General features: G+C 38.7%; 1 protein-coding gene and 1 long non-coding RNA gene across 14 annotated transcripts in view; one reads left to right on the forward strand and one right to left on the reverse strand.

The window, feature by feature from the left end:
• CTNNA2 (catenin alpha 2) overlaps positions 1-27,711 on the reverse strand; it is a 463,302-nt gene that overhangs the window by 34,519 nt on the left and 401,072 nt on the right. For all 13 annotated transcript variants that reach the window (XM_068189021.1, XM_068189024.1, XM_068189023.1 and 10 more), the window contains 3 exons: positions 25,289-25,489; positions 12,023-12,174; positions 3,115-3,228 (listed from right to left, as the gene is read on the reverse strand). In XM_068189021.1, coding sequence (XP_068045122.1) covers positions 3,115-3,228; positions 12,023-12,174; positions 25,289-25,489 — 467 coding nt within the window. The remainder of the gene's footprint in view (positions 1-3,114; positions 3,229-12,022; positions 12,175-25,288; positions 25,490-27,711) is intronic.
• Positions 1,938-3,286, forward strand: LOC137473211 (uncharacterized). Its single transcript, XR_010998658.1, has 2 exons — positions 1,938-2,163; positions 2,843-3,286. It is a non-coding gene; the product is annotated as an uncharacterized lncRNA (long non-coding RNA).

A 27,711-nucleotide genomic window follows, 5' to 3' on the forward strand; every position in this document is an offset into this window, starting at 1 on the left:
CCAGCAGCTTGAGTTTTTTTAAATGGGAATTGAAGATGCCAAGCAAAATCCTGTAGGCATTTGATTTCTGCCAGGACAGGTAAAAGCGCATTCACAGCATGTTTATGCCTCTTCTTGCACTTTCAAGATGATAAAATTTATATTTATGATGTCATGATTATTCACCAGTTGACAAAGGAGGATTAAATCTCATTTTTAAGGAAGAATTGAACGAGTAACATTTATGGGAAGAGGCAGACTGAATTGCTGTGTCTCCCCTAGTCTCATCCTCTGTCAGAAACTGAGGATTTCAGATTAACACAGCCCTAAAACAAGCTATGACACACAAGACAATACATTTGAAGTGAATTGTAACAAATGTATCTTTTAATGATACTTAGGGATCCAATTTTCTCTTGGAATGGATGCAAAGAGGCACCGAACAGGTTGGTACCGATCTCCTCCAGCAAGAACAAAGCAAGAAGTTCCCACTCCCCTCCAAAAAAACCCTAAAAAAATTGTAATAATTACTTTTGAAGATCAAATGGATACTTTGAATAATGATTTCCAAGTTAAGCTATTATTTGGCTCTAGGGTTCTGAAGACCACATTATGCATTTAATGGGGTGTGACACATATTTAAGTGTCATTACATTTTTTTCTTGTTTATGTCACTTTCAATCAGCTGAAGTCTTTTTCTACATATTCTTAAAGTGCTCTTGGCTTTTAAAAATTCGTAATTGACCTTTTTCCCAAACTGAAATTAAAAAGGGTTATAAACAGTAGATCAGAAAACGAGAAATTTGCAAGTTAATCAAATTAAAATTCAAGATGAGTTTTAATTAGGCCTTATCAATGTAACTCAGCAGTTTCAAATGTTAGCATAATAGTCTCTGCACAGAAAAATGCAGTGTAAGTCAAGCTAATAAATAAATAAATATTTAAAATGCACATAAAACAACAAAACTGAGGAATTGACTGAAGTTAAGAGCATGTGATAGGAGTAGTGAAATTTGGGAATTTTATCTGCACGACTTGCCTGGGGTTTCTTCAAGTGGCTGCTTCACCTAACACTCTTTAAACTGGTAAACAGTGCTTTAATATTTGTGTTCCAGCTGCTGATGTGCTTTCAAAGCAGCAATATCCTACAGCAAATGCAGCCTGTAAATTCCAGTTTTATTTCTACTGAAGACCAACATAAGTCTTTCTGCTACAACACCACCAGCCTTATGGAGTAAGCATATTAAACAAATCCATTACATTGCACGAATAAAAATTTTGCATCTTTTCCACAGAAAAAGTTCAGGTAAGATTCTATTCTGCTTAGCACTCCAGACTGGGGACTGGGCAGCTTCTGTTTAGCATTGTTTCCCTTTTAGGTTTTTATGACTTGTTGCTTCCTGTGCCACATTGCAATCTATGTTATTCAGGAATTGTCTGTATGATATATTATGTTTATACAGTGTGTTGTTGATCAAAGCAGAAGGATTTAAGTGTAGCAGTAATAATAACCACAATAAATGTAATAGAATTTAAGGCTCCTAAATCCCCAGGTGAACTCGATTCTTAGTAAGAAAAATTACTGCAGTCTTTACTTGGGTTTCAGATCAAGAAAGGATGACATGCTACCCAGTCCTAAATGCAACCAAAAAGATGAGAAAGGCTGTGAAATCTGACAAAATAATCTGTACTGTATCTCAATTCTGTTATACCTACTATTTGCTTTAGTAGTCAATACTTTGAATATCTCAAACATGCCTTTTAAAATATAAAAATCACAAAAGATAGTCAACTACATCCAGAACAGTTCTGTCACCAGTCTCACAGTAAGGAATCCAGGTATTTTTTGCCTTAGGGATGTCATGATAAAACTCCCATTTTTCTGATACATGGTATGGTTTATCTACCGTCTATATTCAATATTCAGGGAAATAATTTTAAGACAAAAAGAAATCTCTGCCCATTTCACTGGATCCATGCCTTGCATTTCTCCCACACCTCTGAGTAAGCTTCTTTCAGATTTTTGTTACTGCACTGTTTCTTTGCAGGGTGTAAAACCTTTGTGTCAAGCCCCAACCTACAGCAGCTGAAAACTCCTCTGTCCTGGTCCTCTGAGCTTTCACAGCATCTTTGCCTGCTGGTCTTTAGGTTCTCAGCCCTACAAATCCTCTTCCAGTCTCCAAGGTAAGAAATCCCCATTCCAGTTACCAGCTTTTGCTGGTGTTTGGATTTGTGGGGAGGATACTCCTTATTTAGTCCATAGCTTCGCTTCTAGCACATGAGAACAAACCAGACTTGTGTGAAACAGCCATGAAAATCATTCAGATAATTCCCAGTTTCCTGCTGGCTCTCTCCTGGAAAATGTTAAAAGGCTTTTCTTTAAAAAAACCTTTCTTTACAGTCAAATATATTTTCATGATGCATAAAATTAGAGTCTGATTTTTTTTTTAATAATCTGAGCTGAGAAGACTATTCAATAAAAGGTAAACATTCATCAGAGGGTGGCATAATCCTGAGTGTTAACAGGAATATTCCTGAGTGTTAACAGACTTCACTTCCCCAGCACCTGTGACCCCCCAAGCACTCATCAGCTTAATTTGCAATCCCCATGCACAAGCTGAGGTCGCAAATCACAGTGACTGAAGTTTATCATGATGTAATTACCCTGGTAAAATTACATTGACTCAGTAGCAAATGTCTTCAATTACAATTAAATTACAGGGACTACTCAGTAGCTTAAACAGATCATCTTGACAGGTTTGCACACTGGGAAACATGACTAATGTAAGATTTCTCTGGATACAGCACATGGTGCACTGATGGGAATTTTTTTTTTTTTTAAATTTGCTGACTACTCCCACAGTTTCAGCACATTCCAAACCTGTAAAGCCTCCTCTTACAGCACTAGCTGGTGCAAGGAGCTGATACTAGGCACCACAAAAGCCTCAAGACCATTCAAGAAATGCTACTTAAATAGGTTTCACATGAATAAAAACCTTCAACAGCTCTGTCAGCCTGGTCCCATCCTTCTTAAATGACCCTGAGGACTGGAAATCACTGCCTTTGCTTCCTGAGGCAGAGATTTTATTGGTCAGTACTGGACACCCACTGGAGGTGTGCGGGGTTTGTACTCACCCTTGCACTCTGGCCAGCAATGAGCTGGTCATCCTCAGTCTGGACGCTCGTTCGGCTGCGCACGTCATAATCCTCCTGCTCGAAGTCCGAGTCGTCCTCGAGCTCCTCAGGGGTCTGGAGAGAGAGAGAGACAGGAGAGAAAGCCACAGAGAGGAGATGACAAGCTTAAAAAGGACACAGACCAAGTCCTCTGCACAGTGAGCTCTTATTTCATTGACTACCGGCCCAGGAAATGCTGTTCTGTTCTTCTCTGAAATGAATTTGTCTGCCCCAGCAGTCAGGAACTGAAATTGAATTGTCTTAAAAATTAAATTGTTACAACTCTAGTTTTCTTTACAAATGGCATTTGTCATTGCCTTGCCACAACTTTTCTTGCTGCAATTTTGCTTAACTCTCTTAACATGATGAATGCAGTTCCAGGAACAAATATCTTTTGGAAACACTAACAACTGGAATGCAGTATTTTAAAATAATGTTATTTCATATATAAATGGACACTAACACTATTATGTTACTGGAAACTATATGTAATCTTCAAAAGAGAAAGTAAATACCTGGGGAAAAGCAGCTAACATCCTGGAAGAAATATTTATCTAAGCAAATAAGAGATTTCCCATTGAAAGAAATTGTAAATTATGTCAACTGGTTTTGAAAAAAAGCATGACATTTATAATCTGTGTAATCTTGTTGTTCAAATGGTCCTTTTCATATACACAGCTTTAGGATTTGACTCATCCCCCAGCTGAGACCATGATGTCTCCACTGCTGATGCTACAAATGATGGGAAGGCTTCTTGGAAGATTGATTAAATCAAGTCACATATTTTCAGGCTTCAGATTGTTTAAAATTTTGGAAGGAGGGAGAAAAAAAAGAATTGATGGACCTGTTCATTTGGGGTTTTTCACCTTCTAGCAAAAAGTTCTGAGAAAAAAAAGTCCTTATTTATATACAGAGAGTCTTATTAAAAGCAGTATTTAGTATAATATTTAATATAGATGGTGCAAAAAAGTGGAAACTTTAGAAAGAAGGTTATATTCCATCTTATGGCTGAATACTACCAGGCTATAACAGCCGGGCCATGAGTAAGTTCTGCAGTTCATGACAAAGGTAACAGGAAAAGAAAACCACAGTAACTGCAGAGAAATCCTCACCTTACTGGACACCTGTCAGAGCCCAGAATGTCCCTTGGACACTCTTGGATGTTCCGGGCCCAGGTCAAAAGCATTTGAGACCCTGGAATGCAGCCACAGACCCCTGTGGCTTTGAACCTGATCCATGGAACAATTTACCAACCTTGCAGGAAGAACAAGAAATCACAAAAGTTTAGATATTATAGTAGAAGTAGTCACAAAGTGAGAGGAAGAGTTTTTGAGTGCTGTGCAGGGGGGTTTTAGGCCTTGCAGAGAGGGGTCTGAGTTTTGTACATGGGGGTCAGAAGTTCTAAGATGGAGGGACTTGGGTGTGCCCTGTCCTCTTTCCTTCTTCTTCCTAACCTCCATGTTCTTGGTGATGTTGGCACTCACAGATTGGTTTAGAGTAGAAAGTCACTGTTCAATAGAGGTGATGGGCATTGGGGAAAAACCATAAACATTTAACACGTAATGTATGATATCAAAGAGGGCACCAGCCCCCTGGGTGTCAGTGTGCCCTTGCCTGACTGCTGAACGGACCACAGCAGCTCAGGGAGAAATCTTTTAGATAACACACAATAAACTACCTTGAGACTGGACGACTGAAGACTACTGAGTCTTGCTTTGGAGACACGGGTTGGAGGAGAGACTTTTCCACCTTTCTGGGCCACCCCAACCAGGGGGTGAGTTCCTATAGACACCCATCACCCCCAGTGACAGCCTGGAAGGCCAAAGCACCACAGAAGAAATCATCCAGGCTGGCATTTGGTGCTCGGAGGCAATGTCAAGTTGCCTAGCAGAGGTGCTAATCACTGCCAGTTGTCATTACAGCTCTGCCTGGGGGATGCTCAGTCACCAGGAATGGCTCCAAAGCCTCTAACGTAACGCAGAGGAATCTTCTGGTGATATTTCTGTTCCAGCCTGGCTTCCAACACCAAGTGCACATCCCTGTTTGTAGCTGCACAGTGAAGTGCACAGGATGGGGAGAGTAAAACACAGCCACCTTTGTCTGACTCGGAGAGTATGAATTAAATATGTGCTTTGGTGCTGAGTGCTGGAGGAGGAAATAACCAGGTGTGACAGGGTGGTAATGAAACTCAGTCTGCACCTCTGAAGAGAGGCATGCACAGAGAGTGTGTGTAACAGGACAGGCAGGAGAAGAAGTTCAGATGAAAAATGAATTTACTTTCTTCCTATTGTCACAGGTAAAATAGAAAGATTGGTACCCATCCAATGGTCTTGTTTCCAATCACCTTTAATCTCTGTTCCCTCTGCTAAGCTGCCCGAGGACAGGATGAGACCTTAAAATCTGTCATAAACAAGCAAGCTACAAAGAGAATCCTACAACTCCCTGAGCAAAGAGTATTTTCTATCACAAGGCTCAGCTTTTCGTCCGCCTAGGCTTTGCTGTTTAGAACAAGAACAGGGTGGAGAGCTTCAATAAACCAGCTGGCTCTTCCCCATCCTCCAAGTCCACTCAACAAGCCAGTTTTACTGATCACTGTAAAGCCAGTACCCTAACTCCTCTTAGTTTCTACTGCCTCCACTTTTATAAATAAGATTATAAAACACAATGTGCAGTCCTTTCCAAGGCTTTCATAGTCAAACTTTAAGTAAAGATGCAATATTCAAAATATTACATCTCAACACAGTAACCAGTAAGGACATGAAGCTGCCTCTTAAAAAGAAAAAATATTCTGAAAAATCTATGCAAGGACTTATTCTTGAAGAAATATCCAGAAAAAATGTATTGCTGTTACAGTCTGACATTCATGATCTTAAAATCTGTGGCCTTTAAAAGACTGAAATTTAATGGGTATAAATGTTGAACTTGGAGAAAATGTAGTGCAAACCAAAAGGGCAAGTAATGCAACTGTTAGCAATATACTACAAGCACAAGACATCTTTCTATTTCCCCTCTGTACAAGTGAGATCTAATTCAAAGTGATCTTTCCAATACACTCTTTTCATGTTTTCAAGTGTGGTGAATTTTTCTCTTTTCCTCTTTTGCTTCCCCAAACAGCTGCATTTTGCATTAGGGTGAAGAAGTGGGGTTAACTTTTATCTGTATGCTGCCATTTCAAGCATTTTCACACTTTTCACTGTTGCACCATTGCTTGGTCTCAGCTGATCCCCTGGAGATGCAGCCCATATGAAACAGGGTCTCCCTTTTGTTTAGACACAAAGGTACAAAAAAAAATTATATTGAATTTGACTTAATGGTCTGCTCTTAGCAAGGCCTTCTAAGTACACCAGAATGACTCTAATTTTTGTGCACAACTAACAGGACCTTGATATTTAAAACCTTGTTTCCAAGACAACAAAGTCTGAGACTTCATTTCTCTGAGCTGGAAGACAGATAGACTGATTCTGTCTTGCAGACACCTGGATTTATGGTTACAAAAACATAGCAATCACAGATCTGAGGTTGGAGACAACTTCTAAAAAGGGCTGACAGCCACCAGTAGCTGAAGAAGCCAGAGTAATATTCAAAATTAATGGATTTTATGCACTGATTGATTTCAGCAGAAAAATGGACCATTTTCATATTTTTAATCTGTTTTGTAGCACAAGCCATAAGAGTTTCCAAGATTTTTTTTTTCAAATACAGTATCTCTACTACACACAACATTCATCTAACTCAGAGGAAATTTTCCAGTGAAGAAGAATCTTTCACAATCCCAGATAAATCACACAATAAATATATGCTTTCTCTTTTAAGATGCATGTTTCATTTCTAATATGAATATGGTGACTTTCAACTTCCAGGCATTGGAATATATATATATATTTTTTTTTTTTTTTAATATCTCTCTGGCTGTTTGATTGAAGAGCTTGCTGTGAACAAAGTTATCTTCCATCTATGTCATTTTTTTAATCTTTTGTGACTGCAGTATGGAAATCTGAATTATACAAGTAAAAGTCATAAAATGGAATATATATGCAGATTTATAAATGCTATTTGTTTCATATTTCACCAACTCCAATGTACTTGATGAAGATAGAAACCCCACTTTGCTATGCACTTAAAAATTGCAAGATGCAATTACAAGAATTTTAGCACTGTGAACACCAAGTCAAGCTAATCTTGCAATGACAGCAGAGACTGAGGAGATGAAAAGATACTCCCCTATTTTTTACAATGAAAATTCCCTCTAATTCTAAAAGACAGGGAGAAAATTTAACAGACTTTACAAGATGCTTTTAAATCCAATTCCAGGCTATTCTGTACATTTGTTTTGGTACCACTGCAGCCTGAGTGACTCAACTGCAAGTAGCACCTGAGTGCCTCAATCAGAGACCCTCTGTCACTGCAGGTCTTCAGTTGTTTGGTGATTTACAGTAAAATCTAACACTTCAAATTCAATCTGAGGAGCAGCAGGCATTCAGTGGAAACACTGGACCTCACGACATCCTTTGGAGATAGGATGCTTCAAAAGATGATGGGATTCTGCACCAAATCTGGATTTACAGAGGACCTGAAATGTTGCAGCACTTTGGATTCCACCCCAGTGGCTGCCCCAGAGGTGATGGTGGCTAAACCTGACAAGTCTGGCAGAGGAGAAGAGCATTAACACACCCAAACAGCTGGGGCTGAGGACATCACAGGTATTTTTGCTGAGGTCTTCTCCCAAGGAGAAGAAAAATCCCTTAATGACATAATAGAATAGAAATGGAGGTAATAATAGAATGAAATATCCTGAATTGGAAGGAGCTCACAAGGACCATCAAAGTCCAGCTCCTGATCCTGCACAGGACAGCCCCAAGAGTCACAACTTGTTGCTGAAAGCATTATCCAAATGATTCCTGAATTCTGTCAGACTTGGTGTGAGAGACTGGAATGGTTAATGGCTTAAACACTGTTAAAAAATGACTTTGCCATTACGGCAAAATTGTATAAAGAAGCTGTGAGCACCGGAGCCCCATTCAAATGTGCCTCCTGAGGGGACCTGGGCTGTGACTTAAACCACCTGATGGGAACTTGAGCAAAGGTAAAGGTGGTACTATTGTCCAGGTCTAAAGAGAAGTGTAAGGAGAGCTAAACAAGGCTGGGGAAGAAGACTCAGCTCTGGCTCGGTTTGATGGAGGGAGGAGAGATTTTGGGTGTGTGACAGAGGGAGTGAACACCCACCCTGCCTTACACAAACTGGCTCAGGTGTAAAACGCACCCTCCCACCCTGGGGTGGCCACGTCCATGGGACATTCATGTGAGGAGCAGCAGAGGAGGGGTCATAAACCATCATAAACCCATCAAAGACCCCCAAAACACCCCCAGACTCATTGCTGAGGCCATGCAGCAGAGAACTGCACGTGATGCAAAGTGATGGCACAGACCCAGAGTCTGCTGCAACAGACAGCTTCAAACTTGTTCCCCCAGGTGAGGCACCAGGCATTCCCAGCTGGCCCAAACATACATTCACCCACTGAACTCTGTGCTTTGTGGGACCCTCACCACTGACAAGATCAGAAGAGGATCAATGAGATGCTGTCAGGATCCACACAGTGGTGATATTTTCTGCTTAATCTGTCTGTCACTCTCTTTCTCTCCCACCTTGCCCCTCTTTCTTTCTCTCTCTCTCTACCTCACACAACTGTTAAATAAAATCCGTATTATCAACTTCAGCATTTGTTCTCATTTACACCTTAACACAGGCAGAGGCATCTCTCTAACAATTTTAATAACCAGATCTTAGCACCTGGTGCTGTGACCACTCCCCTGGGGACCTGTTGCAGTGCCCAACCACCCTCTGGGTGAAGAACCTTTTTCCTGATATCCAACCTAAACCTCCCCTGACACAGCTCCAGCCATTCCCTTGGGTCCAGAGAGCATCTCCAGCCATCCCCCCAAAGAATAAAGTTCAGAGATGTTTAAAGTCTACCCTGTAACATGAACTAAAACATGGCAAGAGGGACGTTGGCTCCAACAGTGCACTCCTGATCCAAACTAATGTAACACTCAGGTTGATGTAGATGCCTCTAAAGAAGAGGTTGCTAATGGCAAAGGCCATGTTTAAAACCAGTAAGTTTTAATAAATTGGCCTTGGAGATGCATAAGAATGAGAAAAGGTGCCATTGTGAGTCCTCCTGACTGTAGAGAGGGTTTCTGGCCAATAACGGAGAGAATTTCATAAGCAGCTACGAAAACACAAAGTGCAATTTCATCCCCACACAGTAATAGGAAAGGTGTTGGAATGAAGTTATTATTTTCTATTTCATTTCTAGCTTCTATAATTATACTCCTAAATTCATTTATACTACTTCTTAACTTGGGGAATAGTTCTTTTTCTTCTGTATAAATAATAATAATAGTCCTCAATGAAAAAAATGAGTCTTCTTTCTCCTCCAGAGGGACAATAAATTCTCCCCTTTGGAGGAAAAAAGAGAAGAACAGAGAGTATTCACCCTTTCCTTCAGATTACTAAAATAATAATAGCAACCAAAATTAATTTAAAAAGCAGCTTTATTTACTCTCTAGGATGAGGGGACTCATCTCAGACAAATTCAATCTTTCACGGCTTGCACATGAACAATCACTGCCTGAAAAGAATTGTGTCAGATGCTCTAAAAAGTTTGCCAGATTGGATTTTTTTCCTACTTTGCAATTCTGAAAAAGTTTTGCCACCTGAATTAAAGGGTGCATAATATTTGATAGATTATTAGATTAAAATATTCTAAAGGCTTTTATAGCCTCACCCTTTAATTATACATCCCATTGCAGTGTGAGATGTTCAGATGGAAATGTTAAAGAGTATCTCAAAGTGAAACTAAACTTTTTTTCTAGAGCAAATAAGGCTCTGATTCAGCAAACTCTGGTCTGTGTAAGCTTATATGTGTGGATTTTTCCAGTTAACTCACATGGATAATGGGTCCATTTATGTGCTTTAGTTCTTTGCCTGGGTAGGGAGTATTACATTGAGCTCCATAAATAAGTTAATTGTCTGAAGGCAAAAATAAATCTTCCTAATCTGGGCAAACAGAATTCATTTACTCATATCATACAACGGCTGGAAAGCTGTAGTGAAATAATGGCCAAAGTAACTTGGGATTTTCCTAAGGAGACTGAGAAGCCTGAATGCTGATCAGCTCTTCAGGTACGCAGAAGAGTCAGGCAGTGACAAAGGAAATTATCAGGCCTTCAAAATTCAACATTTAAAATTAGAAACATCTCACCAGGATGGACATTTCATGGCAAACTCTTGGGGGTAACTGATGTATAAGGGGTTGCTAGAAGCCAGAACTCTGTGTAGGGGATTGGAAAACCTGGGTTTGTAGTAGATCCCACCTGATGATTGAGTCTATGCCACAATCACAATTCAAAGTGACTAGAAAAGATTAAAGTGTGCTAAGTAGTTGTTCTTGTCTTAAAAAAAAGTTTGGAAACTGTTGTTACAGACTAAGGAACTGGGAAATCAAAGGGAAAATAGAGATCCTCCACTATGCAGATCTTTCATTTCCCAGAGTCATAGAATGCTGGAATGGTTTGAGTCAGCAGGGACCTTAAAGCTCACCCAGTCCCACCCCTGCCATGGGCAGGGACACCTCCCACCATCCCAGGTTGCTCCAAGCCACATCCAACCTGGCCTTGGACACTGCCAGGGATCCAGGGGCAGCCACAGCTTCTCTGGGCACCCTGTGCCAGGGCCTCTCCACCCTCACAAGGATGTAAATCAAGTAAAGATTTCCCTCCCCTTCCAGGAGAGCTGCCAATCCTCTAACACTGCAAGCCCAGAGAACAGGATGGGCTTGCCCCATCACAAGCCATGACTATGATTCAGGCCACCCGGGATGAGCACTGGGTATAGGAATGGAATTTATGTTTGGCCGTTACAAAATTAAGCCTGTCAAAAGGTTTTCCTCTAAATGTCAATACATAGTGACAGATAACTAAAATGGAGTTGTTTTGGAGGGTTCCAACTGCCTGAAGTCTTACATCAGTGCCATAATACTCTCACGACCACAAGTGCTCATTACCTGTTTGCTCAAAGGGATCAGTTGATGCTTCAGCCCTGTTATGTGCCTCAAGTTTCCTTTGTGATTTTCTCCATAGCTTTACTTGTACATGGCTTTCATTAGGGCAGATTCAAGGTAATTTGGATTTTGAATAAGAGTGTCAGTTGCTGAAGAGCTGTCCAAACCAGGTCTGGTTTGCTCTATTTCTTTTTAAAATCTTTGTCTGCTGACTAAAGTGAAAAGCAACACACACCTACTATCACAATAATGATGTTCTGTGGTGTCTTTTATTTGTTTGTTTATTTTATTAAAAGATGTCTAAGCAAATTAAATCAACTGGTTAGTCAACACTGAAATGACACGTTTTTTACTTTGGTAAACATTCAAAATCATCCCTGCAGCAGCTGACTGGAGCAGCAAGATAATTTATTCATTTAGATTTTTACCAGACCTACCTCGCATCCCAGGCAGCACACAGACATAGGGAAAAAACCCCAAATAAACAAAAAATCCATACAAACTTTGAAGAGCTTGCCAAATTAATGCCATTACTATGGAAACAGTAATGAAGTTTGCATCTATTGACAGTTGTGATCAAATCTTCTAGCTGATTAACATACTAATTGTGATTCATCCCCTAAGTAACCGCATCTCTTTATTTACTAATTCTTTTGTTGTTGTAGGTACTTCTATTTCATGCCTGCTTCAATGTCAACCTTTTCTGCCTTATTACAACACGAGGCTGATTCCAAGGAGCTTTTGCATTCCTCTTACCCATGACACCTCCCTGTAAATCCCAACTTCCACTCCCCAGGTGCTTTACATACCCTGATCATCAGCACAGCTTTCCTGATGTCCCGCACCCCGTCGTAGACCAGGCGGGAGGCGTCGATGAACTCGTTCTCCTCGAAGGGCTGGGGCACGTTGGCACTCAGGGCTTCAATGGCCACCTCCACTTGCTCAGCAAAACGTGGCATCACTGGGTTAAACACAAGGAGAGGCAGCAGGATTAGATCAGTGTTCTCTCCTGAACACTTTCCTGCTGCTCTGGGGCATGGATAGTTTCTAGGAGGCACGGCACGTGCTGTCCTGGAAATTCCCAGGCACAGGGAGGCTCATGGATGGGTTTGTACCCACCCTGCACGTGGACAGCTCTGGCACTTTATCTGACACCTATATTCTCTCCTCCAACTGCAAGACAGAATAGAAAACTTCCTTCAAAAACTGTGTTTTACTAACTTTTAAAAGGCTGCAAGATCCCTGAGCAGGCAGTAAAGTTCATTTAAGAACTTTACAACCTGTAATGAGCACAGCAAATATTTGTATCAAGTGATCAAAGCAAACTCTAGCCATTAGGCCTGCTAATTTACATAGTTTACACTCTAGCTCATACTTACTAATAATAATTTTATGAGGGGAAAAATGCAAAATCAAGGATATACTTTTGTGAAGACACCTAAATAAATCTTCCATTTCTTCACTATCACCATGTTTATAACACAAGACATAGCCATAGGTATTGGCTAAAAATATTATCAACTCTGGTATGAACTTATTCAATATACAATCTAAAGCTATTATTTACTTTTGTAAATGGTTTCAGCGCATTGTTTGAAGTAGCAAGAGACTTTTCTTCAAATTTCATGGAGGATTCCTTTGAAGGTATAATCACTTCCTGCACATCATGTTTGCAGGAGAATTACACTTCAAATCAGTCTTCTAACAACTGAAACCCAAATCCTACAAACATGAACATCAGGTCCTACTGATTATACTGCACCTACACTCCTGAACTTGTTTACTCCTCTTCATAATTTTAACATTAATATTGGAGGACTGTGCTCATAGAGGACAAACATAAACAATGTTTCATTAGAAACCTGGATAAAAAGATGCAGTTGGATTAATTCTTAAGGATTTAAGGAACTAGGGTCAAGTTTAGGTTTATGGATAGCCATATTTTCATCATATTCACATCACTTTTATTCTAGGATGTAGGTATCCAGATCATGTATCACTGACTTTACTATTTCGGCAATATAATTAGAAGAGCAGGAAATGATGATTCCCACAACAGTTATTGCCTTTTTTTTTGTTTTTGTTAAAATATTACCATTTTTGCCCATCTTTTCCCTAAACCCTATTTTTAATACACTTATTGGTAACTTGAACCCAACTGATGAATACAAAGGGGAATTTCCAGTGTTATTTTCATCAAGAGCAATGACATTCTTTCCCAGGAACTTCTACTGTGATAGGAAACCACATTTTCTTCTTGACTGAATGTTCTTAAATTTATTTTACAGTATCTGACTTAAACTAAAACCACAAAAAAACGTGATTTAAGAATAGTCTACATTTTGAAGAAGTGGCAGCAACCACGAGCTCAAGCTTTCTGTTTCTTCCATTTAAATGTTATGCATTGGATGCAAATGAGGAAACCTTTAAAGGGATATAGTGATTCAAATCTAGTCTATACATCACTATACATATATATACACACATATATGTATTTATGTTCGTATAAACAGATGAAAGAACAGATTTGTATTTTCCATGCAGATAATGTTCAGTAAGTTCCCGGGATACACTGGAGAAATGGGAAAAAAGTGATAGCAACAACAGACTTTAAAAAAGTAAACATTAACAAAACATTGCCAGGCAGAGGGGAAATATTTTAATTAGAAAAGGAGTTTGAGAGAGATGCAAGTTTGGGAAAGAGTATTTAATAAATGCATATATCAAATTATCTTAATTAATAGAACACTTGAAAGTGTAGTAGGAGACTAATATGATTGCTTAAGGAAGTCTCAAGCCTGAATATCAAAAAGCAATAATTAAAAATATAATGTAAACAAGTAAACCTAAAGAATAAAAAGAAATTATTTTGGGTTGTTGGGATAAAACAAGTAATACTAGAGATGCAATAATGACAACAATAATAATAAAAAAAGAGGTAAAGAACCCTAATATTTAGGGTTAAATTAAATTTAACCTTAAATTTCTGTTCAAAATTTCTTAACTAGCAGAGGAGGTCAGTTATTTGATATAATTAATAGTAGGTGCAACAGGCCTGAATTAGAAATGGGCAATTTGAAGAATATCTATATAAGCATAAGGAAATTTATTTTTTACATATGTGTTCAAGTTAACAGAGTATAGTAAAATTTACCTGTAGTTCTTAAAAAAAAATCAAAGCAATTTCTGAACCATTTTTGTAGAACTCAAGAAAAACATTAATGGTGAAAATTCCAGGGATTTGGAAAAATAAAAAAAAAAATAAGCACTTGTCTATTTTAGATGAAGATATATAATCCTTATATAAATGTTCATGTAAAGGTAGAGAAGAAAGGAAGGAAGATTTATACAATATTCAACATAATTTCAGTACCCAGAAATAAAATTAAACATGACGTGGCACAATTAATGTTTAATTATCTGTAAATAACCAGCAGATGCTGGACAGGCCACAGATTTGTGGAAATAAGTTGCACCAAGCTTTTACAATATTTCCCTTGACGGGGCAGTGATGGAGGGGAAGCAGAAACGACACAGACTTGTCATGGCCACACGTGACATTCTTAGAACAAAACAAGGGAAATTTAAATTTAATGGTTGTAAGGTGGAAAGTTACACTTCATTCATATTCCTGAACACAAGGTATTCATTCCTGACAACATTTATTACCTCCACTGGGTGTGGAAGCTTCTCTGCCCAGTTCTGAGTTCGCAGACCTGGCTATAATTTAGTCCCTCATTTACAATACCACACGTGAACATTATCTGCTGCTTCAAAATGGGAATAGATATTAAACTGCTTTGTGAATTGCTTGCTTGCCAGTCGTATTTTTACATCAGTGCTCACTTTTGATTGGACAAGCAAGAAAAAAAACACCTTTAATAGGAGGCTATTACTTATTGCTTCTCAAGGATTATGATGTCATTTAAAGCACTGAAGATTTTGAAAATTGAAAACTAAGTTGAGAAATGTATTATTCTCCAGTTGAGGTTACTGAGCTCTATGTAAAAAACCTCCACTCTTTTTTCTCTATTACTTACCACGCAAAGAAGGATATTCGCGTGCCAAAGGTGAAAGAACCACAAGTAAAATTCAGGCAAAGGCACGCATTTGGATATGGAGTTAAAACGTGTAAATGAATCAGATTCACTTATTATCCACAGAGAAATTTTCTATAAATTTTAGATTCAGAAGCAAATCAATACTTCTGGAGAAAAATTAAATATTGGTTTCTTAGTTTGGGCTGTGGCCTTGAAAACAGTCACACATATGCTTAGACTGAAAAATGTGGTCCATTAAAATCTCTCAGCCTAACTACATGAATTAATTAGGCACCTGCATAAATGTTGACAGAATCAGGTCCCAAGTTAATAGCAACACTTCTAATTCACTGACTTTGTCATTCCAACAAAATAAAGATTTGAAAGCCTTTCTGTGGATGAGTTTCCAATGGCACTGAAAGCAAGCCCAATGCCAACAAAATCTAGGTTGAATGGCTGCTGGAGAAAAATTTGGAACCAGAAAAGTTGAAATTACTTCCATTTTATCAACTGATTAATTCTTTTGAATTATACTTTTTTTTTTGTTGTTGGCTGATGCATAATAGAAATCCAGCATATCACCATGTGTGAATTCATGCCTTGATCAAACTTGTATTTCTTTTTCTGAACCCCTCTGTTCCACAAAGAAAATATTTTCTCTAAAGCTCTCCTTGTTTTTCTCCCACCCACCCATATCTCCTACATATTAAAATTATCAAGTAATTATCTGTTTCCTAAAAATATATTCCCTGTTGACTTTTTCTCTTATGGCAATCAGTTTGTACTGCAATTTTGGTACTTGGAAACATAACTGCAATTTTTGTTTAGTGATATGGGAACAATAAGATCCCTGAAAGGCAGAGAAATGCTAGGTTACATAATAAAATTATTGAGATAGAAATTAAAAAATATTTGGGCGTTCTTGTTCGTAGCATTAGAACAAAAAGTTTCATTAATATGCAAGATTAAATGAATGCCTTGCTGATTTATTGCACTTTCATGGCCTTATTATTTAGGAATTTGAATTCCTCAGAATCTTAAGTAGATGTGAATGATCAGAAATGTGTAAAGGGATAATTAAGACACAAAAAAAGCAATAAAGGTCAAGGACCCTTCAGGTGCATGGGTTTCTAATTCTTAGTAGCATCAATGGGAGTGAGGAAATTTGTCTGGTTTTGTCTCATATCATACAACTGAAAGTTTTAAATCTCTTTCCTTATACCAGGCAGAGAACAGTAGATGCTTCCATGAGACAATTAATCACACCTACCCTACTTTAAAGACTCAGGTTCAGCTGGATAAAATTCTCATTTTCCTCTGCCCACTGAACAGAGAGGGAGGTGTTTGCCTTCGACCAGATGTCTGCTTTAGACAACCAAGCTTAGGCTCAAATCAACCCCATTTGTGCACCAAATCCTGGCACACTTTTGGCTCTGAATCAGGCTGAGCACAACGTGGCTCCTTTCCATCCCAATCTCAGTGGAACTGAAGGATTCCCAGGAGTCTCATCTTTGGGCCATTGTTCCGGCCAGAAGACAATTTTTGAAAAGCACCGGCAGAGCTATTTCTTAGAGCTTCATTTTGAAAAGACGAGCACCTGCTTGACTCTTTTTAGAATCCAAGGATTTGGATCCAAGGGAAGCGCCAATCTCAAAGGCCAGGGGTTGTTCCCTAGAGCCAGACTGTCCTCAGACAATCACATATTTGAGCAGCAGAGAAGTGACTGCTCTCCTGTACCCACTGCACCCAGCTGTGCCCTCTGGCTGGCCCTCCTACCTCTGTATTTGTTTAACCATTTGTATCCATCCTTAAGAAAACTGATTTTCCCTATGCCATGTTGATAGAGACGCATCATTTAAGCTGCCAATCACCTTATCTACATAGCCCTTAAATGGCTTTAAAAATCTGGTCAGTTGTGGGTAAGATTATTTAAGAATGAAAGGTTTGGACTACTACACTGCTAGAAGTTTCACGGTCTCTGAAAATGTCTGTGCTTCTCCTAAACATCATAGCTGTTTGTGTCACATAAATCAAGAAAATTATCTAGAATGACAGGCAGGAATGTAAACTTAAAGTTATCAGGTGAGACTAAAAACAAAAAAAAAAAAAAAGAATGATCCATTACACTACAAAAAAAAATAAATGCTTTCTTAGAAAAAAATCTCAGCCATTATCCAGATTTAAGAGGTTTTAGTATTAAACATTCACAAAGTTACAGCTTAAAAATTTCAGGGCTCTGGATGAAATTTCTTCTGTTGGCTTTTGTGTTTGGGTGGCTTTTTTTTTTGTCTTCTTTTTGTTTTAATTTTTTAATTTACTTAACTGAAGAAAGAATGCAGTCTACTGGGAAGTTCAAGTACTTAAAACAGGTATTTAAAAGATCATCCCTAAGGGATATCTGACAGCAGTTTCTCTGTTTCATTTGACAGATGGATAAGGAATGAAATACGGTACCTTATTCAGCTCAAAGTGTTTGTCAAAGTCTGTTTCTAAAAGAACTGTACATTCCTTATCAGAAGATTCTAAATACTTCACAGAAAGTTTTTAAGTCCTGGTCTCATATCATATAATTTATATTTCAGTCATGACTATTATATTGCTAACTGAAAAGAAAAAGCTTTATAAAAGTCTACTGAAACATTACATAACATATCAGTGTTTGGGTTGGAAAAGATCCCTCAGATCATGGAGTCCAACCCTTAACCCAGCACTGCCAAGGCCACCACTGACCCATGTCCCCAAGTGCCGCATCCACATGGCTTCTAAATCCCTCCAGGGATGGGGATTCACCCTGGGTAACTGTGGTAGGGCTTGACAACCCTTTCCAAGAAGAAATTTTCCCAAATATCCAACCTAAACCTCCCCTGGCCCAGCCTGAGGCCGTTCCCTCTCCGCCTGTCCCTGTTCCCTGGGAGCAGAGCCCGACCCCCCCGGCTGTCCCCTCCTGTCAGGAGTTGTGCAGAGCCACAAGGTCCTTCCTGAGCCTCCTTTTCTCCAGGCTGAGCCCCTTTCCAGCTCCCTCAGCTGCTCCTGGGGCTCCAGAACCTTCCCCAGCTCTGTTTCGGGTATCAAACTCTCTGTGTCTCACACTGATGAAATGATTAAAAGTCAGCTGTAAAATAATGAATGTCAGCCGAAAAAGAATGAATAATGAGACCCTGTAGCAGTTTGCAGTGAACACAAGACTTTCAGGAAGAATCAGTCCTCACTGCCAAACATTGATTTAGCCACGGCCCATAAAAACAAAGTTCTCAGGCTTCCTTGAATTTATGGCCAAGTCCTGACCCTCTGGCCCACCTGTGTTAAGTCTTCTGGCACTTCCCAGAAGGTTCAAACTTTATCTATGGGTTTATGCAACCCAGAAGACTGTCATGGGAATGGAAGAAATGGATTTGCTCATGTGCAGCCTAGGTGAGATGCACATTACAGAAATTAATGGCATGTCTGGAGCTATGGTACCACCTGTTGGGAGACAGGGACACGCACACTAGAGGGAAAAACTCACCTTCAAACTTTGTCTTGACTGAACTGCCATTGACAGAAAGAAAAATGTCAGGGCAGAAGCCAGGTAAGTGCTGTTTGCATCCTGTTTGCATCTTGTCCCCTAATTAAGGACAGGTCCATCCCAAATTGGACAGAGGAGGATAACAGATGTCAGCTGCAGGGACACTTGTGTCTCACCTGTTTCAGCTGTCTCACTCTCCCCTCTACCTGTGCAAGACTACACACAGTGAGCACCCCCAAAATATTATTCTTGCCAAACAGAACACCCTTCAGGTTAATATTTCAAATGAAAGCAAACGCTTCAGAAAATTCCCTCAAGAAAGCAGTCTCATGCTGTTGGCCACCAAGCAGGTTATGTAAAAAGCAAACCGCCCTTCCTGGCTTAGCTAGAAGTTTGTGTATATCAATATGTAGGTGTGTGTAGGCAAGGGCATGCAAGGAATACCAGTGCTTTCATTTTAAAACATTATTGTACAATTCACACTTGTATTCACAAAACATTCTGTTGGAGTTGGTGGATGGATATTGACTCCATTTCTCTGCCTATATTTTCTAGACCTGGTAAATTTCTTCCTACTTCCAACACCACCCTCTTAATTAAAAAAAAATGGCTTTTAAGAGCACGAAATGTTTTTGAGAACAGATTTGAACAGTGACTAAATAATACTGGTTTATGAAAATGGGCATTTCTATTATATTAACCCACTATTCATCATACATGGTATCTGGCACATCCAAGATAGATAACCCTGTGGTTTTTTAAACTCTCACTGAGTTAATGCACAGATAAATCTTGAATTTTCTTTGATTATATAATCCTTATCATGACCTTCTTCCATTTCTGGAAGATCTTTAGGTTGTGGAGAACAAAGTGGAAATATCTCCTTGGGGTATTCAGTGAATACCCTCCTATAAGCATAGCCTAACACCTTCAGCACCCATGTGAGGCTGTTGAGCATGGAAAAAATATGATTTCTCAGCTGCCCATTGCAATACCACTGTTTTTCTGAGACAATGAATTTGCTCAGAACCTTTCTGTCCATGCAGATAATATAGATTTAATTGTTCCATTTGCCTAGAGAAATGAAATAAAAATATCTTTTAGTCTTGTCTTTCTCTCCCAACCAGCCCAAACAGCATTTTCCTTTTGGCAAATTTTGCTGCTGCCTATTCACCTGTTAATGAATGCATCGTACACTGTGGCAAGCACATTTCTCTCTCTCTCAGGATTTTTCATAGATGTGCACAGAGAGAAAGAAAGAGAAAACAATTTCTAATTCTGCTCCTTGTTTTTCTCATGTGGAATGTGCTTGGAGAATTGTTTGCCTGGGGTGATTGCTTGATTGGATTCTGGTGAGGATTGTGTGGGCCTGATGGCCAATCCAACCCACCTGTGGCTGCACTCTCGAGAGAGGGTTGCAAGTTGTGAGTTAGATATGGTAGTTAGAAAGTAGGTATGTAGTTTTAGTATCTTCCTTTAAATAGTATATTAATGTATTATAGTATAGTTATAATAAAGAAATCATTCAGCCTTCTGAACTGGAGTTGGACATCCTCATTTCTTCCCACTGGGTTCACCTGCATTTTACAATAGTACGCCAACCACGGTGCTGGCCCTGAAGTGTCACAAGATTTCCCTTTCTGCTTGATGAGAAATGATCACTTGTGCCTTGTCACCAGCTCTTAATCCATCAAAGGCCTCAACACTCACCCCATGGCTACCTGTTTGCCAAACAGCTGTGGGTGCAGCACGTTGGGAAAAGCCTTTGAAAATCTAGATCAATTACCTTATATTCTCCTTTAGCACTCTATTCCATTTTTAAAAGTGGAGAAAAAAGAGCTAGGATTTCAGCTTTGAGCTACAGTGGTGATTTATTCATCTCTTATGTCTCATTTAATTGCTCTGCAATGCATTTTATATGATTTCTTAGTGTATTCCTCTGTGTATTGATCAGAGTTTCTCTGGTTAAAAATTCTTTGGATCAAACCAAGCAGTAGTGGAACCCAATCTTGGGTGTTCTCTGGTCCTTTTGTAAAATACCTTTTCTTTAATAATGCATTACTCTTTTTTTTTTTTTTTTGGTGACATCTTGACCTTTAGATTTCAGTTTAGCAAAACTTTAAAGAAAATTCTACAGTACTTTGCAGAATAAAAGTCATAATTTGATCAGAACTCCTGGATAAATGATCTCATGTACTCAGGATGATGGTACCCATAAGTTTTACTATAACTACCTGAACTCCCATAAAACATGAATTTAACATCATTTATTTTTTAAATAGGCTCCATTTCACATCTTTTAGCTCTCCCTCAGATTCAATATGGGTTTTTTTTTTGATTACAGTTATGCTTAAATTCATCTTCTTGCTTCTACATTTTGTTTCCCTTCATATCACTGCTGAAAAATCCATCTTTCCCACATTTTAGTATTAGTTTTGATAACATCATTGAGCTGCCTTTTGCTAACGATAAATATCTTTAAAGTTTGCCCTACTCACACTGATAAAACTCTCAGAGGCTTATTGCTGACTTTCCAGTACTGCTGATTTTCAACTTTAGTCCATTCTGATAAAGACAAAATAAAACAAATTGTGTCAAGACAGAAGTCGGAGTGACCTACTTAAAACCAGTGAGTTACAAAGATACTGGGATATTTTTAAAACATGCTAAAAGCTGAAACTCCAATTTCTGGTGTGAATCAGACGATTTCAAATTTCCAGTGTCCCTCACAGGAGTAACCCAAGTAGTTTGGTACTTGCTGTTCCAGGATGGATTCCAGACAGCCCAGTGCAAACTGGAGGGAAAAAAAAATTGGGAAGTTTTCACAGCCTTTCCCAGGCAGTTCTGGTCCTACTTTTTCTGCTCTTATCACTTTCATTTCCCATTCCCTTCTTTTCATCACAACCCTGCAATGTCTACTCCAGTTTTCTTGGCTTAAATCCAACCCTCTTGACCTTTAAAGAATGCCACAGCTTTTTCTCCTTCCTGAACCTCAAAAATCTTGGAAAATGGGATCTGGCCTCATTGCCTGTTCCTTGGGACAATTCTTTTTATTTGTTTAGAAGCACAGGCTTCTTGCCTTCAGTTTTTACAGCTTTTGGAGTAACTGCTGAGTACACTTCAGCCTCCTCCTCAGTGAAGGCAACGGGAAACTCTCAGCTGGCCTTGGTCACTCTGGGTACTGAGCAGGATGAAGGACCTCAATATTCAAACAGCAATTCTGCTCTGTTTCCTCTTACTTCCTTCCCTTTCCTTTTGCCTTTATCCTTGCTTTTAACTTTTTCTTTCTTCTCTTTTCCTTTCCACCCTTATCTCCTTTCTTCTCCCCAGCATGGACAACTTGTAACAGGATGATTTCACAGCTTTCCACAAATCTCAATACCAATATAACACTTAACAGAGGCACCCTAAAAAAAACTCAACCAACCAAAAAAACCACCCAAAAACCCACAAAGAAACAACCAAAAACCACCAATCAACAAAACTAACCAAATCAACAAAAAAAATTGAACCTTGAAGCTGTGGTTTACTCCTGTATGAGTAACATCCACCAAAATCAATGAGTCTGGTGTTTGTTCCCAGTGAGCCTCATCGACTCTGCGGTTTTACAGGTTTCATCTTGGATTTATAAGAAAATCAGCAAGCAAGAGCTAAGTTTTTGTGATGGTTTTTAAAGGAAAATGAAAGTACTCTATTTAAAAAGGACTTTAACCAGTCTGTCACTCCCTAAAACTGCTGCCAGAGAAATGAATCCAGCCTTTATCAAGTACTTGGCTTTAAAGGCAGTTTGTTAGACAAGCACAGGCAACACAGCACTGAAACACTAAAAACTCCACCCCATATATTCCAATGGCTGTAAATTAAAATAACAAATAAAACTTGGAGGTGAGAGTGGTTACTGAAGCAGTCTTTGCAGTTTCCCCTCCTCAGAAATTATCAACATCATTTTCATGAGAAATTAATTTTCTCCCCCCTAAAACAAAACAAAACAAACCAAAACCAAACCATTAGCAAGGTGCTTGTCTTTCCAAAACACTGTGTCCATATTTGTCCACTGTGGATCCAACCCAATACTCACAGACCACAGTGAAATCTCTGGAAAAAAAGGCTTGAGAGAGGTTTTCCTTTTCTATGTTGACAATTAAAAGCAAGTCTTATTTCTTATCCATCATAATTTAACTAAATTTTTCCCATCTTCCAAAAGCATTTAATATAAAGTTAAATTAAGGTCAGTTAAAAAAAAAAAAAAAAAAAAAGGAAGGAATAAAGATGAAAAAGATGAAAACAGTGAGATGTTCATAGAGATTTTGATGTGCACATGTGTGGGTGGAACCTGAATCCAAATCAATCCAAATCAATCACTGCCATCATTCCTGAGCATTCGATAAAATCGTGGCAGGAACTTGAGATGAGGAACTGAAAGAATATTGAAATAAATGCATGGATTCACAGGTACCCAGATCATGGAGTCACTGAGGTTGGAAAATACCTCTCAGACCATCGAGTCCAACCATTTCCCCAGCTCCACTGTGTTCACTGTACCCTGTCCCCAAGTGCCACATCCACAGGGCTTTTGAACACTTCCAAGGATGGTGATTCCAGAATGGCACAAGGGGACTAAATTCCATTTTAACCTCTATTCTACTTCTTTTAATAATACAGAAATCATAATCAATGCCTTTGTAAATGGTCTGAAAAGCTGCAGATAGAAATTGTGCTCTAATATTAATGATCCACATTCACCACTGGCAGAAATTGTTTAAGCTTCATCAGCTTCATTGAATTTGGGCCCACTCTGTCCCCTGAACTACTGCTACACAATTTGTACATGATATAAAGTTTTTAATGTTGTAAACATAATATTTTTTAATACTCACAAGTTTATTTACATTTTATAGAATAAAAAAAAAATCAGTAAATACTTCGACTTGGAGGAACAGGGACTTGTTCTTAACTATTGAATCCCAACATTAACATATTGATGATGCACTCAGTCTAGAGTTTACAGCACTTAGATATAGTTCAAATTATAACAAAAAGTGAATTAAATATGGAATATAAGTATTTTCTGTGCATATTATTCATCTATATAATGACACTTTATACCTGCCCATTGAAATGTTTTTAGTAAGAAAATTTATAGAATGTTGGGTCACAAATTTTAGCAAAATATAAAGCTCGAACATACATTTTGTTTAGTTTAATAAGAAATCTTAATGGTAGAAAGAATTCTTCATAGCCCCTCCTCAACCAAAAGACAACTTTAACAGAAGAGTGCAACAAAACATTTTACCATGTCAAACTGGTAAGATTATTTTCCTTCCGTGAAATCATAAAACCAGCTCATAAACTTTTAAAAAAGAGCTAAATTTACAGTATTTATTCCACTGATCTCTTGTTGAGTAGTAAAAATAGGTTGACATTAAGCTGGGGGCTACAATGCCACGAGTAATATTTAATCACCCCCAAATCAGTTCTTTAGCTTATTTTGTTGATTCCTGTTCTCAAAGTGAACACAGAAACTGCAGAGCTGGTACAGTTTTTGCTTTTCCATCTCACAGGGCAATTCCTGAGCTTTTGGTCCAGAAGTCACATTTGATGTGTCCTCAACTGGTGCCATTTTCATTTGTTCCTTCTAAAATAATCTTGATATCTGACCCTCAGATGGACAAGTGCAACGAGGCAGGGGAGGATCAGCTCAGCCACTTCCAGATACCCACAATTTGTGCACCTCTATCCTCTCAGGGCACCTGATCACTGTGTGGAGACCCAGTCTGTGAAGCCAATGAAATTTGGAGCACGATTCACCCAAAACCACCCAAAGCCACTGCTTTCAGATGAGAGCACTTGGCAGCACTGCCTGCACTGAATTCCTGAGAGCACTGATATAAAGGGCTTTAAAATGACCAGCACAGACCTAATCACCTACGCTGAGATGAATCCAATCCCTGCTCTGGCAAGGCAAAAACAGATTTAAAAAAAAAAGAAAAATAATATTTCTTCTCTCTCTATCAAACTTGCAAGACTTTTCTACTTTTACATAATCTATGTATTTTTATACAATCTAGCAGACTTTTATATTTTTTCAATCAGGTGGTGCATTTTCAGTTGCTTATATGTATTTTTCAATGAAAAGTTCTTTTGTTTAGCAACACTTCAGTCATCAACAAGTACCTTCAGACCAAAGACTAATGTTTGCAGTGATTTCCTGGAGATGTATAATACATAATCAATCAACTCAGAAGAAAAGGCTGTGTATTATTTATTCAATCCCAGAAACTTTGATGTAGTGGCCTAGTCTTGATGTGTTACTGAATTTCTTCTCTTAAATGGCTCCTGTCAGTATGACTTCTGCAACAGCACGGAGTTGAGAATAAAAAGCACGCTCACAGCCATGAATTTATTTGCTTGTGTCTTGTTTTCAAGAACAGATTTCCCCCGGAGTTACGGATCTCAGAGAATCCACTGAAAGTTGTAAATGACTAAATAAGAGTACTTCAATAATTCTTTGAGCATTTCACCAAACTCACCAGTTTCAGAGAGCAGTTTGGTAGCTTCCAGCACCTTCTCAGTGTAGACCCCAGTCTCATAGTTCTCCATCTCTGCGTTGATGATGTGGATGACTCTGGCTGCGCGGCCCCGGATGGCGCCCGCGGTTCTGTCCAGCGTGTCCACGTCCCCCTCTTGCAGGGCAATCACACACTTGTTCACATCTTCCAGGATGTGGTTTTCTGGAATTCAGGTTAAAAATACAGCTCCTTCAGTTTCACTCCTCCTCACATCAAAGCTTACTCATTTGGGCAAATGTCAGTATATTAAAAAATTGGTATCTACCTTTATCCAGGCTGCAAAACAAAAGCCCTGCTGTGATATTAGCACACAACAGTAAAAATCTGTGTGATATTTATCTTTAGTAGGGACTGGGCTACATCATCTTACCTCTGCTGTGATTCCTTGAAAATCAGTCACATTAATTTCAAACATCACACTGAATTTTATCAAAATGAAACTGTAATTAAAATGAATGCAAAAGGGAAAACAGTCAAATATTTTGTAGATTCTCTAATAAACAGTTGAGCAATTTTCTGAAGGTGAATTTATACTCTCCCACAAATGTTTATTACATTTGGCTCATTTTTGCCTTAGTTAGAAAAATATATAAATCACATTGAAAAGACAACAGCAAATGGCCTTTGTAGATAGCACAAAACCTGGGCATGAGCAGTTCATCTCCCTCACTCCATCTATGCAGAGAATAAGCTGGGAATTTCTAATAACACACCCTTATAATTATGTGTGACTTTGCATAATCTGAAGCAGGAGATGACAACAGTGACTCTGCTCAGAGGAGGTGATATCAAGCACCTAATTGGATTATTGGGAGATGGATTGTTATTTTTCTGGATCTGGATCAGGCCATCTACTCTCACGGGCCGCAGTATCAGAATTTATGTAGTATTCTCACACAAAAATTTTGTGAAAGCATAAAGAAGACTCTGACTAGGTCAGGCATTATTCTCTGTAGTCAGTAGAGTCTAAAATAATTTTAGCAAGACCATGACTGAATTTCACATTTGACCAAACTCAGTCTGAGAAACTCAGTGACTCTAAATAGCAACTTGATTTTCTGCTAGAGACACCTCTGAACTGAAAAGGAAATGCTGTTCTTTGTAGTAGCAGTAAAACAAAATTAATCAGTTCACCAACTGTTTTTTCTTAATTATCATTTGCCACTAAAATGAATGATTCACTAATCTTCACAGTTAAAAATTCCGAGGTTGGATCATTTGAGGGTTTCAGAAATGTTTTACATGATGTCGAATTTAACACTGCAACAACTCTGGATGGAAACTGAAAGTCCCCTGAGCCGTGAATCTGAGTAACTTGCAAGGCAAAATTCTTTGTTTAAAACACTCCCTACTCAGAATGAAAACGAAGTGCTTTGTTAAAATTTTTCTTTGCTGTTTCCATTTCATCATCACCAATTTGCTTTTACCGTGGCACAAAAAAAAAATGCCTAACAAGAAGCTACATATGAATTTGGACAGTGCATTTGGAATAGGAAATAACTTCTTGAAATTATGGTCAGCTTTCTTCTGGTAGCCACCATACTATTAAAACATACCAATAAATGTGACAGTCAATATGAAGAGGAGGAGGTGTCATTGTAGGAGGTACATTTAACCAGATAGTGGCATTTTGAATGCCTCGCTGGTTTAACATCCAAAAATAATAATACTCTGTGCAAGCTGAGGCTTCCAAGCTTTACAGCAAGAGCAACAGGCTTTCTGTTTCCTCATGTTTAACAGAGATGTCCATGCAAAGAATTAGGAAAAAGGAATCTAAGCTTTACAAAAATAATACTTCTCAGCTGCCTTGGAAAGTTTGGATCTAATCCAAAACTGTTTGAAGGAATTAAGATTTGAGAAAAAGAAATTAAAAAGCCCATCATCCATTTAAATTACCTCTGGTTTAGGACACAGGCACCTGGAGTAAGCAAAGTCCTCAAACAAAGAAGAAAATGGCCACCTGAGCCAGATTTCCAACTCTGGCACATGGACTGGGTCTGCAGTTTACAGCCTGGTCATCCCTTTCTCTTACAACTACTTCTGCCACAAAGTGTTTGTCAGCTTCAAATCTCAAATAAAAAGCAATGTGCTCCCATATTCTGAAGTACCCTGCCATTCAGAGAGCTCATTTTCGTTTTCCTGCAATGGTTTGCAGAAAACACTTGCAGGGCTGTAAAGCAGAGGAGTGTAATTAACTAAACCAAACCACTTCCCTGTTAATAAGGGTAACAGGATACAACCAAACAAGAAAAAGAGGGCAAAAAAGTAAAAAAAAGGATTATAAATATTTTTTCTTTCAATATTTTTTTTCTCATAAACTTTTTTTGAAAATTTAGGAAATATCAAGGAAAATAATGTAGAATGTAACCTAACATTTTGGCCAG

This window comes from Anomalospiza imberbis, chromosome 4 (genome assembly GCF_031753505.1).
Source record: "Anomalospiza imberbis isolate Cuckoo-Finch-1a 21T00152 chromosome 4, ASM3175350v1, whole genome shotgun sequence".
Lineage (NCBI taxonomy): Eukaryota > Metazoa > Chordata > Aves > Passeriformes > Viduidae > Anomalospiza > Anomalospiza imberbis.